We start from the raw sequence: 14,032 nt of genomic DNA, 5'->3' as shown, positions 1-14,032 counted from the left end.
GTTTCTCTTCTACAGGACTCTGGTGACTTTATAGGACTACCTCACATGCCACAATCAGAGGAAATTAGAATGAGGCCTCCCAGGGCTGAAAACTAAAGCTGGCATGTAGTATGTTGCCAATACATGTTTTCAGATGGCTGAATGAATGAATGAATGAATGAATTCAAGATTGATTTGAAAACATACTGGGGCTTCCTGTTGCTACACTCAGACCTCTTGGGCTATCTACGCCCATAGTGGGTACTCTAGGTTCAGGCTTACCCCATGGGCCACATTTGTGCCCATAAACACACATACACACACACACACACACACACACAAACACACACACACTTGCACATACACATCAAGGGAAACTTTGGGCAGGGCCAGAGGCAGAGAGCCAGGACTCGGACCAAAACTCCATGCCAGGTCAACTCTACAGCCCCCAGAGCACAGGGGCCTAGTAGGGAGCACTGAGGACCCCACCTACTGGCAGGCCTCACTCTTGGAAGCTGTCAGCCAGTTGGTGGCAGTCCAGCTCCCCTTTGGGTTCCAAGCCCCCTGGAAGCTTCACCCCTGTCTTGCGATCCACACACCAGCACTTGCCACGTTGTCCGTCCAGGGCGGGGTGACACTGCCAAGACAAGAGCATGAGAGGTCAGATCCCAGGAAGGCCAAAAGAGTCCAGGTACTCCACACCACCTCCAGCCCGGCCCCCAGACCAGACAATTGCTCTTCCAAAATGATATCTGAAGGCAAGGGCTTCTTTTGAGCACCAGTCCCCAGAGCTCACTGCAGTAGGGAGACTTGTCCAAGGAGAGTTCTAGATACCTTCTGACTAGGGACCTAAGGCCCTAAGACTTAAAGGTATTGATGGATTATAAAGGCTGGATTCATTGGAATGTTTCAGGTGTGTCATGACTGGGCTGGAATTGAAAAATGAGATTATAGCTGGGAGCAGGATCCAAATCGGGGTGAACGTAGTAACATCAGGACCACAGCTGAAGTTGGGTTACGGATTATGGTTAAAACGCTAAAACACGGGGGCTAGAGAGATGGCTCAGTGGTTAAGAGCATGGGCTGCTCTTCTAGAGGTCCTGAGTTCAATTCCCAGCAACCACGCGATGGTTCACAACCATCAGTAATAAGATCTGGTGCCCTCTTCTGGCATGCAGGCAGAATATTGTATACATAAATAAATAAACAAACAAATAAGCCGGGCGTTGGTGGCATACGCCTTTAATCCCAGCACTCGGGAGGCAGAGGCAGGTGGATCTCTAGAGTTCGAGGCCAGCCTGGTCTCCAGAACAAGTACCAGGATAGGCTCCAAAGCTACACCGAGAAACCCTGTCTCGAAAAAACAATAAATAAATAAATAAATAAATAAATCTTAAAAAAAAAAAAAACCACAACAACAACAACAACAAAAAAACTCAGCAGTTGGGCGTTGGTGGGGCATGTTCGAACCCCCCCCAAAAAAAAAACAACTGAGGTAGGGTTAAAATTCAGGTCAGAATTTGACCAGGGTGGGGGTGGGGGCATAGAAGTATATTTCAAAGCCAGACTCAAAGTTGGAATGAAGATTGGCTCAAGACTCAGAATTGGTGTGGGGATAAAGGGTCAGGTGTCACAGCTTCTTGTCCAAATAAAAATTAGATGTGAAAGTACACGTGGCATTATATAACATGAAAAACAAATCCCAGTGTAATCCTGGTATGTTGGACTTCAGTTAATACTTTATCAATAGTTCCATTAAACACACCCCACTACTGTTTGGTATGAGTAATGGAATCAGGTGTGATGAAGGCACAGTGTAAGATAATTCGGCAGCCGAGTGGTGCTGGTGAATGCCTGTAATCCCAGCACTCAGGAGGTAGAGGCAGGCTGATCTCTGTGAGTTTAAGGCCACCCTGGTCTACAAATCAAGTTGCAGGACAGCCAGGGCTGTTACCCAGAGAAAACCTGTCTCAAAAAGAAAAAAAGGAAAAGATAATTCTGCACTTTTTCCTTGTTTTTCCACAAACCCCAAAACTGTTTTTAAAAAGTCAAATGTTGCTGGGCGTTGGTGGCGCACGCCTTTAATCCCAGCACACGGGAAGCAGAGGCAGGCGGATCTCTGTGAGTTCGAGACCAGCCTGGTCTACAAGAGCTAGTTCCAGGACAGCCTCCAAAAGCCACAGAGAAACCCTGTCTCGGAGAAAGAAAAAAAAAAAGTCAAATGTTTTTGTTTGTTTAATTAAGGGTGGGGCGCTATTAAGAATTGAGACAGGAATTTGTGTTGAGATGAAGGCTCAGGAGAGGCCAGGCACTGATTCTAAGGAGCCTTCTCTGGTCCATCACTCATTACACGTAACGCTGCCACACCCTCATCTTTCCACATTGGGTACAGACCCATTACAAAGTGTTATCCTCCTAGTGAGGCCTCTGCTGGCTGAGTAGCAGCCCATTCTAGGGGTGTTTCCATAGTGTGAGGGGGGGACATACGTACCTGTATTCACACAACCTAGAGGAGAACCAGGCCAAGGCACCTTAGACCACACTCAACACAAGGCACTTGAGTTCCCTGCTCAAATATGCTACCCTCCTGAAGAGCCAGAGATGAGATGGCGTGGAATGCTCCTGCTGCACATGCCAGCATGCCAGGCATCCTGAAGAGGTGAGTGTATGTGACACTGCTACCTGCTGCTTTCTCTCCTGACCTCTCTTTCATCCGCTTCCACTCCACGTGACTGTCTCGGCCCTCCAGACTCTGCTCTACCTCCATCTTTACTGCACTCTGGAATCTGAACTCAGCTGCTGAAGCGTGAGCTCTTTCCTCCATGATTTCTCATGAAGCTTCAGAGATCACAGACAAGGAGCTCTACTTTGAAGAAAAGAGGAGGGGGAGCTCTGGGAGATGGGGCATTCTGAGGAGCTGCAAACAGCCCTGGAAGGAAGACAAGTTCTGCTATGAACTCACTCCGTGGTGTGGGATGGCCAGGGTCCGTCTACTCCTTTCTGAGACTGCCTCTCATCTTCAAATGAACAAGGTGGATAAAACATGTTGAGGATCTTAGGCTACAATAGGGCTTAGGGAGACCCAAATAACCGGGTCAGATTTGGAGAGCTTCCCTTCCTAAAATCTCCCTTTTCGAGCCTCCTGCAGAGAGCCAGGAGCTCCTCAGGATGAGGCCAGGAACTCACAGCAGGAGAGGAGACCCACCTGTTTGGGGTGGAAGTTGCCATTGCGGTCACAGTTGGGAATAGGGATGATGACTAGGTCCTCTTGGGTCCGGCTCTGAGAGGCAGCCAGCCGCTCCAGGGCCCGGTGCAGCTCGCTCTGGCAGGAACCCTGGGGCTGGGGAATGAAGAACAAAATGCTTAGCAGAAAAGAAAGGCAGGAAGACCAAAATGGGACTCTAAGCTTAAAGGGGCCTAAAGGCCCTAAACAAAGAGTCAAGACCTGGGTACCGCAGGAGCACAAGAAGGAGCAGAAACTCAGACTCAGCTACCAATGGTGGACACTAAAGCATGCCTAACAAAGCTTTTGTTTCTAAGACTTGGACAAAGAATCCAAGAAAAAGGACCAAGAGCTAGGTGGTGGTGACGCACTCCTTTAATCTCAGCACTCAGAGGCAGAGGCAGGCGGATCTCCAGGTTCAAGGCCAGCCTGGTCTACTTGGTGAGTGCCAGGACGGCCAGAGCAAATCTTGACTCAAAAAAAAAAAAAAAAAAGACGAAAGAAAGACTAGGGAGCTAGACCAGGCCTGCTTTTACCAACCACCTCAGCTATGCGATATTTATGAGCCGTGTGGAAAAAGAATCACAAAGAAAGAAAGGGTTTTCCCTGGACTCTCATCAGAGACATCTTGTACACACAGGAGACTTCGGTGTCTGCTAGGTGGACATAGCCCAGATCTAGTAATGGAATTTCTACAAGCACCCACATCTGTGGGTCAGAGATGCTCACCACAGGACGGGGCTCCTCCCGAGGTGTCCCCACCACCTTCATCTTGCTCCGATCTCGCATTTTCGCCATATGCTTCTGCAGGCACCTATGATCATGGGCACTGCAGGGGTTGAAGCTGTTGTTGGGATGGTCGCTCTCATCCTTGTCTGTAGGCCGTCAGAGAAAGGCAGAGGTCAGCATCAGAAAGAACAGAGGTTTACACTCCTCCAACCTCCCACCTGCTTTCTCCCCCACCGGGAGGCTCCATAGCGCCAGAGAGCCTCCGTTGGGAGGAAATATGAGCAGCCCCCATCTCCACCCCACTCCTCTGAATGTCTTTGGAAGAATATTCCTCTTGAAGTCCTTGATTTGTTCCTCACCCCACCCAGTTCAGGATTCAGATAGTCACCAGCTGCAGCCGCCCAGATGGCAGAGGACATCCCCTGGGCCCTGCAGGGAGGTCTGAGGCAGGCAGTGGGAGGGGGGACTACTGGATCTTCTACCTCCTCTTTTCAGCTCCTCCCGCCATCCCCCTCTCCATCTGCTCACTCTTCCTGTCTCCTTTCCTGCTCTTTCAGCATCTGGCTGAGCCTGCCAGGGATCCCCAGGGCCAAAATCATATTTTCCATGAGCGAGGAGTCTGGCCCCAAAGGTTCTCCCACTGTCTGGATCCGTTAGTGTGTGTATGTGTGTGTCTGCATAAGAGAGAGAGAGAGAGGAGAGAGAAGAGAGAGGGGAGAGAGAGGGGAGAGAGGGGAGAGAGAGAAAGAGAAGGAGGGAGGGAGAGAGGCCCCCCGGAACAAAGACAATAGCCTCTACCACTGGGTCTCACATCTCTAAACTTGAGGCCCCATTCAATGTCCATGTGAGTCACCCAGAAACAGGCAAAGGGCTGCCTAGAGATGAGGATCATGAAGCTGGACCCTGTCTCCACGGCCCCTCCTGAAGACTCTATGTGAGCTGCTCCATCCAGAAGGCCCTGCGTTGTGTCCATGCTGCTTCCTCCTGGCAGCCAGGGCCGGAATGCAAGACTGAGCAGGGGAAGGAGGTTGGGAAGACTTCTCAGCACATCCGAGCCACCCCTGAAATGTTCAGACTTGGCAGCTCAATGCAGGCCCAAGTGCAGGGCTCCTGCCAGCATTCCAGATGTTGGCAGGCCGACAGGAGGTTACATCTGGTTTGCGTCAGGACTTTTTTTTTTTTCTGAGGAGTTAGCAGGTTCCTCCATACATGGCAATAGGCCCAGAGCTGCCTCTGGGTCAAATGGTATTTTTCTGCCTGGCCAAAGCTGGGGAGTTGGGTTTTATTATTATTATTATTCTGGTTTGGGGGACAAGGAAAAGAAAGCATGGAGATGAAGGGACACCAGGCAATGAGGGAATCTATACCATCCAAAAAATACCCTAACAGTTAAGATTCCATACCAAGACCAAACTGACTCACCAAGGATAGGAGATTTTGTCTTGAGTGAAATGCTAGTGTAGAGTTGAAGGACAGAAACAGGGGAAGCAGGTAGATGCAACCATCCTTCTGCGTATGTGACCAAAGGATAGGGACCTCAGACCTACATCCAGCCTGGGAGTCAGCTGAAGAGGACGGAGGATGTCCCTGGGATTCACATGACACAATTCCAGTCTGTTTATTCTCTCTTCACAGTGAGGGTAGCTTTGCTTCTTTTTGGTAAACACAAAATGTTTTTAGGCTCAGAGTTCAGGGAGTAAAGAAGAATTTGAGGCTGGTGTGTGTGTGTGTGTGTGTGTGTGTGTGTGTGTGTGTGTGTGTGTAAAAAGGGATAAGCAAGTATTCTACCCCTAAGCTGTAACGCTGTGGGATTTCTTTCTGTATGCTGTGAATGTTTTATTGCCATTCCCAGCCTACTATCTCTTTTCTCTTCTTATTCTTTTGTTTAGAGACAGGGTCTCATGTAGCCCAGACAGGCCTCAAACTTGCTACGTAATTGAGGCTGGCCTTGAATTTCCCCTCCTCCTAGCTTCACTGCCCAAGTATTGGATTATAGGCAGGCGCCACTATAATCTGGCTCCTAGCCCTCATATTACTTTTCAGTTTTGTTTTAGGAGCTTTTAAAGAAAGGAGTTGCCTCAGGAGATAGAGGGCATGCCCACTTTACAGTCCCAGAGCTTTGATATGATGAGCCCTCAAGAGTACAGAAAAAGATGCCCAAGAGACCTGACCACAATCCTGCTTCCCAATGTGGCATTTCTGTGAGTAGAAGCCAGCAATGAGGGATCCCGGGGGGCTTATCCATGGGTATTTGAGATGTTCACCATTAATGAGAACAACTGGATAGCTTGTTGAAACCTAGAGTCACATGGGACATAGAGTGAGCCTAGAAGCATAGCCTATGCTGATGTCAGAATTAAATGGCCCCATGTCACAGACAGCCTTAACTGGGCATAGCTGAGTCAGCAGCCTGCAGGCCACTGAGCGTGGGTGTTTCTGTGGCCTAGCCCAGTGACCCCTGGTTCCAATCTACACTTAGAGTGAAACCCTCCATTTTAGGAAAGTAGCTTCTAATCGGTCTTAGGGCATAACACGGATTAAGTCCACCCACCAACACAGAACCACAGATGTTTACATGTCCAGACACATGCTCATCCAGGTGTGCACGTCTACACCCACTCAAGAACTCTGACCCTACCCTGGTCAAAAACATAAACCAAGCCAGGCCATACTAGCATCCCAGTCTCTCTGGTGGTGGTTTGTTGACTCTCCATTTAATCTGTAACTTTTCCTTGTCCATCCAGGTTTACCTGGAGAGTCCACCTCCAGATACTGAGCTGGGGGGCAGGGTGTAGTGTTGAGCCTCTCAAAAACATTAACTTCCTCGTGCTATCAGCTTCTAATGCTCTCTACCGAAGTCCCGATGCCCCAGAGCAGGAGCTGGAGGCAGACCCCCTCCTCTTGTTAGGTCTCCAAGAAGTCTATCTAGTGGAGCAGGCCTCCCCTTTAGCTCCTGTGGAGCTGGGCAGACTGCCATCGGGCCATGGCAGAAGTCTTGCTCTTCCCACCACAGCAGAGCAGGGCAAGGATCGAGCCCCCAGGGAGTAGCTGTGTGCAACTCTGGCCCCAATAGAGGCAAAAGTCCCTGCTGTCTGGTTTTACCCCCATGATTTCTCCTCAGAACCAGCCTTGGGCCCCTCCAAAACACCCACAGTTAAGAACTGAGAGGGTCCTGCCACCCAGACTCAGACATTTCAGCCATGTTCTGGAGAGTCACCCACCTGACCACCAAAAATGCCTTTCTCTTCCTTCATTCCCTAGACCTTGGCTGGAGAATCCAAGACCACCCATGACAGATACCAGGTTGTTTCTTTAAGATTTTGGTCAAGAGGAGCCCCTTAACTGCTCCCCGCTGCTGGCCTCTAATGAGACAAAGGACCCTGCAAAACCAACTAACCCCTCTCTGCCCCTGTGACTCTCTCTCACCCTATGCTCTGCCAATTCCTTCAGCTTCTTCATCTCCACACACATCATCGCTCCAATCTATTGACCTTACACTGTGCCGAACACTTCAAAACGATGAGGCATTTGACCGAGGAGGAAACTGAGGTAGAGATGAGGCAAGGAGATTTGCCTTTGGCCACTTTAAGTATCAATAATTTAGGCTTTGTCGATATTAAAGAAAACACTAGGCAGCCATGTTCTTCCTCCCCTCTCCCCTAAAGCACAGAAACTGGCAAGGCCCAGTTTCCATGACATGACTAGATTCCCGAAGTAGGGACAATATTTGCTGTGTTGACTAAAAATTAACCCAGCTTGCCTGTTCCCTAGCCCTGTCCCGGAGGGACCTAGAGCCTGATTTAGGAACTCCCTGTCCCAAGTTTGACCTCCCCATTGAACATTCTCTCAGATTTCAAGAGTCAAGGGTAAGTACCGCGATGTGAAAATTGTAGGCATATGACACATGCACCTGTCCCCACCTCTGGCGGCCTTGGTAGTGCGGATGGCCAACCTGTCAGAAAAGAGAGCAGGACAGGCTGGAAATGGAAGAGACAACCTGCCCCCAGGAAAAAAATAAGGAGGGCTTGTGCCAAAGGACTGCTTACTTAGATGATTAACTGAAAGTCAGTCCCAAGAGCAAAGAGCAGAAAGAACAGACTAACGCCCTGTACCAAAGTATTCCAGGACATGGGTCCCAAACCTGGGGACCAAAAAGGGACAATGGCCTATTGCTGTGTAAGGTGTGAGAAAGGGGCTGAGCCTTGATCAGTATTTCATTAGAGACCCTGCAAGGCTGTTGTACAGTTCTGTGGGTGCTCCTCCCATGATGCAAAGGCCATGACAAAGAAGTACCGTGATGACTAGAAAACACTGGCCATAGCTTGCCAATTGAGTGTCTAATGTCAGCTAGGTGTGTACACCTTTATGCCGGCACTGAGGAGGTAGAGGCAAGTGGATCTCTGTGAGTTTGAGGCCAGCCTGGTCGACAGAGAGAGAGAGAGAGAGAGAGAGAGAGAGAGAGAGAGAGGGAGGACAGGGCTATACAGAGTAACCTTGTCTTGAAAAAAAAAGTCTATCTCCAGGGTCCTTCTGGTTTCTGCTTTTCTCTCTTCAGATGGCTGTTTCCTTGGTGTGAGTAGAAGACAAGGTCAGGAAGTGGGAGAATTAGTAACTTGAGCTCTGAATTCCAAAACATACCTAAAGGCACCCCTTTCCTGGACTCCTCTAGAGGTTGACTTGTCTCACACCCACAGAACAATCAGAAACTGTGCCAGGTCCTCCTAACCCACCAGGGGGTCAGTGTTTCCTCCACAGTGTAGTGTTGCTTCTATCCAACCACAAGAGAAGGCTCATGCACATCTCTTCTGGCTCCTGCTCAAGTTGGGGAAAGAGGAGACTACCAGCCATCCTCACCTGCTGCTAGATGCCCACTAGCTGGCAGAGAGCAAAGACTCAAAGCTGGCATCGTAAAAACGCAGCCTTCTCTCTCCTGGTCTCACTGCCCCAAGATCAAGGAATCCCTCTCCCAAGACCCTCCTCCCCGCTCAACAATGCTGGGTGCCAGTCTGGCATTTCTCCCAGACTATTTCTGCTGAGCCATCTCTCCTTCCCCAAGCAGGGGCAGGAAGGGCAGAGAGGCACCCCTGGGGTCCACCTCCTTCCTGTTTTCCCTGCATCCTGCTTTCCTCACACTAATAAACTGCTGAGGATTGAGGAAGTGGATTGGTATGGGACCCAGAGCAGGAAGCTCAGGGCCTGAAGTCTGAGCATCCGGACTGCAACAATGGAAGAGTCAAGCACCAGGAGAAGAGAGAAGCACAGACGGTGGCTCAGAGAGAGCCAGGCTGTCCAAGAAGGGACAATAACCAGAGCCGGGGATACGGAGAGGCAGAACGCCCAAAAAGCAGCAGATATGCAGAAAGAATCATCAGAAGAGCAAGAGTCTGAGATAAACGTGACAGGGCAGCAGAAAAACAAACCAAGGCACAGCGAGAGAAGGGAACTCATAAAGCTCAGGACGGCGAGAAAAAAGAGAACTCAGACTGTTTGGTCAAACCAGAAGTTGAGCGACACAGCAGGAAATAACAAAGGACAAGAGAAAAAGTCTAAGAAGAAACTGAGAATCTGAAAAAGAAAATACAAGATCAGAGCAAGGGACATTCTGAAAATCTGTCTACTTGTCCATCTGACCCCCCTCTCCTCTCAGTCCCATACACTCAAGGTTTCAGGAAACCTTGGGCTGACAGCCGGCACTTCCCTCCAGGCCCCCTCAGATGACACCTGCCAGGAGGAAGGAGCAAGAAACCTGGTTGTGCCAGCCTGGCAGAAAGAGCCCTGCCTTCCACTGCTTTTTGGGCCTTCAGGGAAGCACAAATTTCGTTCATTCCTGTCGAAGTCCCTTCTGATTTGCGTGTGCCACTTCACCATAGGGTGATGAGTGAAAAGTCCAGGCCCTGGTTCCTCACACCTTTGGGTTTCACCTGAAACTGGGTGTGGATCGGGCCCTAGATCAGGAACAGAAAGGGACCGTCCCAAAACACACACACACACACACACACACACACACACACACACACACACACACACACACACACCATCCTTATAGCAGTTTTCCGGCTTTGTTTTATAGCTGAATCAAGTCATTTAACTTACCACTGTCGCCTCAGGAGCCAGGCTTACCACTGAGGCCGAGGCCCCTCTTCACAAAGAAGTACCTGGGAGACTTGAGATGAAGGGATGGGACCAGGTTCCCCTTGACCAGTGGCAAGTGGCACTGGGGATTCAGTGCCAGTTTTCTTGGCTGTACCACGTACCTCTATTCTCCTCAACTCCCGGAGGACTTCTATGGGCCTTCCAGGACAACCCGAAAGGAAGCCAAGTTGCAAGGAGGAGGGCTATTGGGAAAAGTGGCAAAGGAAAGGTAGGTATGTCTTACCAGAGGACTGCAGGCTTTCCTGGATGGCCTCGATCTCCGACAGCTCCGTGCACACGCCTTGCCCGTGCATCAGTGTGCGCAGGGGCTTCTCCACTCCCCGGGGAGGGTAGCAGCGCATGCCTGAGCCACAGCGTGGGGTGTACACCCCGCAGGGCATCCCCAAGCCCAGGGCACAAGTGGCGCAACAACCGCAGCCAGGCTCCCGCACCAGCTCCTCGCAACCCACAGGGGGGCGGCAGCGGGCCAGCTTCTCCTCGGAGCAGGGGGGGCAGTGGATGGCTTCGTCGCCCAGGCTCGGCCGAGGCCCTGCGGCCAGCAGCAGGGCGGCCACGAGGCCGAAGGGCAGCATGGTGAGGACGAAGATGGGGCACAGAAGGGGAGAGCGGGCTCGCGAGAGGGCTGCAAGGGACCCGGAGGCAGCGCCCAGTGCGTTTGATGACCAGACCCGGAGGGCGCGGGGACAAGGGGCGGCCCCGGCAAGCAGGGACGGAGCTGGGGAAGTTAGCAAGCACGCTGGAGCAGAGCGAGCCTGGCCACCGAGGCGCTGCGCTGCATCCTCGGCCCGGCCCAGCAGGCGGCGGGGGCAGGGGGCTGAGCGGCTGCCCGGGACCAGCTCCGGGGACTTTATACCGGCCCCCTGGCCACACCCCCAGCGCCGTCCCCGAGGTGGGAGAGCAGGGGCGGGCGAGGGGGAATTGGAGTGGGAGAGGAGGCCGTTAGGGGGAGGGGGCGCTGGCCTGAGTCTCAGCCACCGCTACAGTATCTCAAAGTCCTTTGCTCCGCAGGAAAAAAAAAAAAAAAAAAAGCGCCGTTTGGAAGCAGTGGCCTGCGTGCAGGGTGCTTCTGAGCCTCCGAACTAGAGCCCTCGGGGCGGGGGACGGGGGGGGAGGCGGAAAGGGGAGGAGGGAGGGAAGCAGGGGGGAGGGGAAGAGATGCTGCTTGGACCCCCTCCCTCGACCTCGAAGAATTCCCTCCTAGACACTTAGGCGACCCCCGTTCTGCCACTGAGAACCAGACCTCTTAGAGGACTCAAGGTCCTCGCCTTCAGTGCCCTTTCTTGGCGGGGGCGGCCACACTACCCCACTCCCGGTACCTCCAGTCTCGAGCTCTAGAGAACGCACTGAGTAAAGTGGGGCAAGGTGGTCAAGCACTCTACAAGGGTGCAGGAGGGGCCCCGGGCTTGAGGCGCTGATGTGTAGTCTTCGCACTCGCCCCCTGAACCTCCGACCCTGGATCCCTCGCCCCAGGTTCCATTTGAGCCTTGCACTCTGCGTCCAGAACTCCGGGACAAAGTGCCAAGCCTCTTCCTCCTTCTTAGATGTTTCCCCTTCTACTTACTGCCTCGCCTAGATTCTGGAAGGAGACTGGCCTGGGAGACTGACATTGGCCATGTAAAGATGCGCGTTGAACAACTCCAGGGGGCACCACTCTTTGTACTCATTGTGTATTTGCATAGTTATTGTGACCGTTTTCCAGTAGGTGGCAGTCAAAGATTTCCAGGAAGAGAAGCCTCTTCTTAATTTTCCCGACGCCACTTCGCCCTGGGTGACATCGTATTGATCAGCGTATCTATCCCCTACCCCTCTCAGCAATCCTGTTGGAAGTGGGAATAGATCTACTACCTCCTATCTTCCTTCTCATTTGTCCCTACGCCTCTTCACGTCCCCAACCAAGGAGTTTCTGTCTGTCCGGGCGTAGTCGGAGGCCCGGTGGATTTGGGGGGTATATGGGGTCTGGAGGGTCGGGCCTAAACATCTAAGGAGAAATCAAGCTAAAGTGCAGCTCCTAGACCTCTTCCTGCTCTCTTTGTCCCTGGGCAGGGGGTCTTTCAGCTGGGGGATTAGGCCACCTCCCACTTCCAGCAAAAGCAGAATGTTGGCGCGGTTGGAGGAAGAAAGGCGCCAAGAGCCGGACCTAGAGGATAGACCAAAAAGTTGCGAACTGACGGCACCTACTGGCAACCCTTAAGACTGCAGGAGGGCTGACGTGTGTTAGGACCTTCAGGACTCTTTAGTCACATCTCAGGGATAAAGTTGGATCCCTCCCGTCCCATCTGCCTTGGAGAAAGGTAAACAGAACAGGTTCTTCAAGTTCCTGGGAGGAAGCCAGCGTTTTTCTGATTCAAACGCCAGTCCCTGTCCCCATTCTCTTCCTTAAATCCAGTCGGCCTCCTACTTAATGGATGAACTTGAAGTTTATCTTTAGCTGAAAGGAAGGCTAATTATCATCCCCTATTCCACCTCTTGGAGCTCCTGTGGGAATAAATGAACTAATTAAGGACAGTTTTGAAGCCCAACTTGTCCACCAGACAGCAAACCCCAGATGGGTAGAAACCCTGGGATGAAGCCAGCGTGGGATGCAGTGTGAGTGCTGGTGAAGGCGGCGTTCTGTCCAGGTTTCTAGATGAGACAGATGCCCCCACTCCTCAACCCCAGCGCTACCTCTGCCCCCAGCCCAGCCTCTGGTGTCCTCCCCATCACTGACTGGACTCAGGGACCAAGCACTGCTGTCCACATATGGTATGTCCACTGAGCACGTATTGCTCCAGGACTTCTTGAGAAATAAAGAGATGGCCAAAAACACTCTGCCTCAAGGAGAGAGAAGATAAGTGCATAATGAAAATAAGTTTTCTAAGACACGAACAGGTGCCCTGGGAGATATGTGTATGGGACTCATGGGGGCCCAGAAGCACAAGCAATCAGTCCTACCTCTGGGGCATGAGAAATGTTCACTGAAAAGGTGACCTGAGACCAAGTCTTCTGTGTTTAAGGATAAAATAAACCTGGTATCAGCGTCATCAGACTAAATTATCAGTCCAGCATTGTCACTTGGTCCTCACTAGGGACCTGAAGCTCTGAGCTTTCAGGGCTTGTCTAGCAAAGGGGACTCTGCAATAAGAGGCAAGCCGCTGTGGGAAGTCCCTGGAATGAAATAGATAGCACGAACTTTGAATTTGTCCTTCCTAGACCTCCCCTGCTAGGAACTCATTCCGGGATCTCTCCTGATGGCAGGACTTCTGTCTCCCCCAATGAACTGGAGACTCTCAGAGTTTAGTGTGTCCCCTCAGCCGGTGGAATTTGGTCGGGAAGTAGAGGAGGAGCAGAAGAGTCAGAGCCAAGGCACCAGAGTGTAAGAGGTAGCAGAGCGCTTTAATGTCATGTGATCTCAGATCTGCCACTTACCATCTTTTTAGAAAAGATTTATTGGCCAGGAAGGAAGGAAGGAAAGAAGGCAGATGGTGGTGACACATGTCTTTAATCCCAGCACTGAGGAGGCAGAGGCAGGTGGATCTCTATGAGTTCCAGGCCATCCTGATCTACAGAATGAGTTCCAGAACAGTCAGGGCTACACAAAGAAACCCTGTCTCTTAAAAAACCAAAATAAAAAAGGATTGATTGGTATTCACCTATTTATTTTGAGATGGGGGGTCCTCATTATGTAGCCTTTGCAGGCCTAGAAGTTACTACATAGACCAGGCTACCTTCAAACTCATAGAAATCCACCTAGCATTGAAGGTGTGTGTCCCCAAGCCCAGCTACTTTTTATTTTTAATTATGTGTATGAGTGTGTGTGTGTGTCTGTGTGTGTGTGTGTGTGTCTGTGTCTGTGTGTCTGTGTGTGTGTGTCTGTGTGTCTGTGTGCAGGTACCCACAAAAGGCAGAGTCCAGAGGTGGCAGATATCTTTAGAGCTAGAGTTATAGGTGTTGTAAGCCACCTGAGAATTG

The 14,032-nt window shown here is 51.2% G+C and overlaps 1 protein-coding gene across 1 annotated transcript; it reads right to left on the bottom strand.

The window, feature by feature from the left end:
- Nucleotides 1–481: 481 nt before the first annotated feature.
- On the bottom strand, nucleotides 482–11,021 carry Igfbp4 (insulin like growth factor binding protein 4). The gene is made up of 4 exons (XM_027424106.2): nucleotides 10,308–11,021; nucleotides 3,932–4,077; nucleotides 3,185–3,319; nucleotides 482–616 (listed from the first exon to the last, which is right to left on the bottom strand). The coding sequence occupies exons 1-4, from the start codon at nucleotides 10,654–10,656 to the stop codon at nucleotides 482–484; spliced, it is 765 nt and encodes a 254-aa protein (XP_027279907.1). The 5' UTR covers nucleotides 10,657–11,021.
- Between the last annotated feature and the right edge of the window lie 3,011 nt (nucleotides 11,022–14,032).

This window comes from Cricetulus griseus, chromosome 7 (assembly GCF_003668045.3).
Source record: "Cricetulus griseus strain 17A/GY chromosome 7, alternate assembly CriGri-PICRH-1.0, whole genome shotgun sequence".
NCBI classification, from domain to species: domain Eukaryota; kingdom Metazoa; phylum Chordata; class Mammalia; order Rodentia; family Cricetidae; genus Cricetulus; species Cricetulus griseus.
The sequence above is the reverse complement of the archived record's forward strand: the minus strand, read 5'-3'. Positions and strand labels throughout refer to the sequence as shown.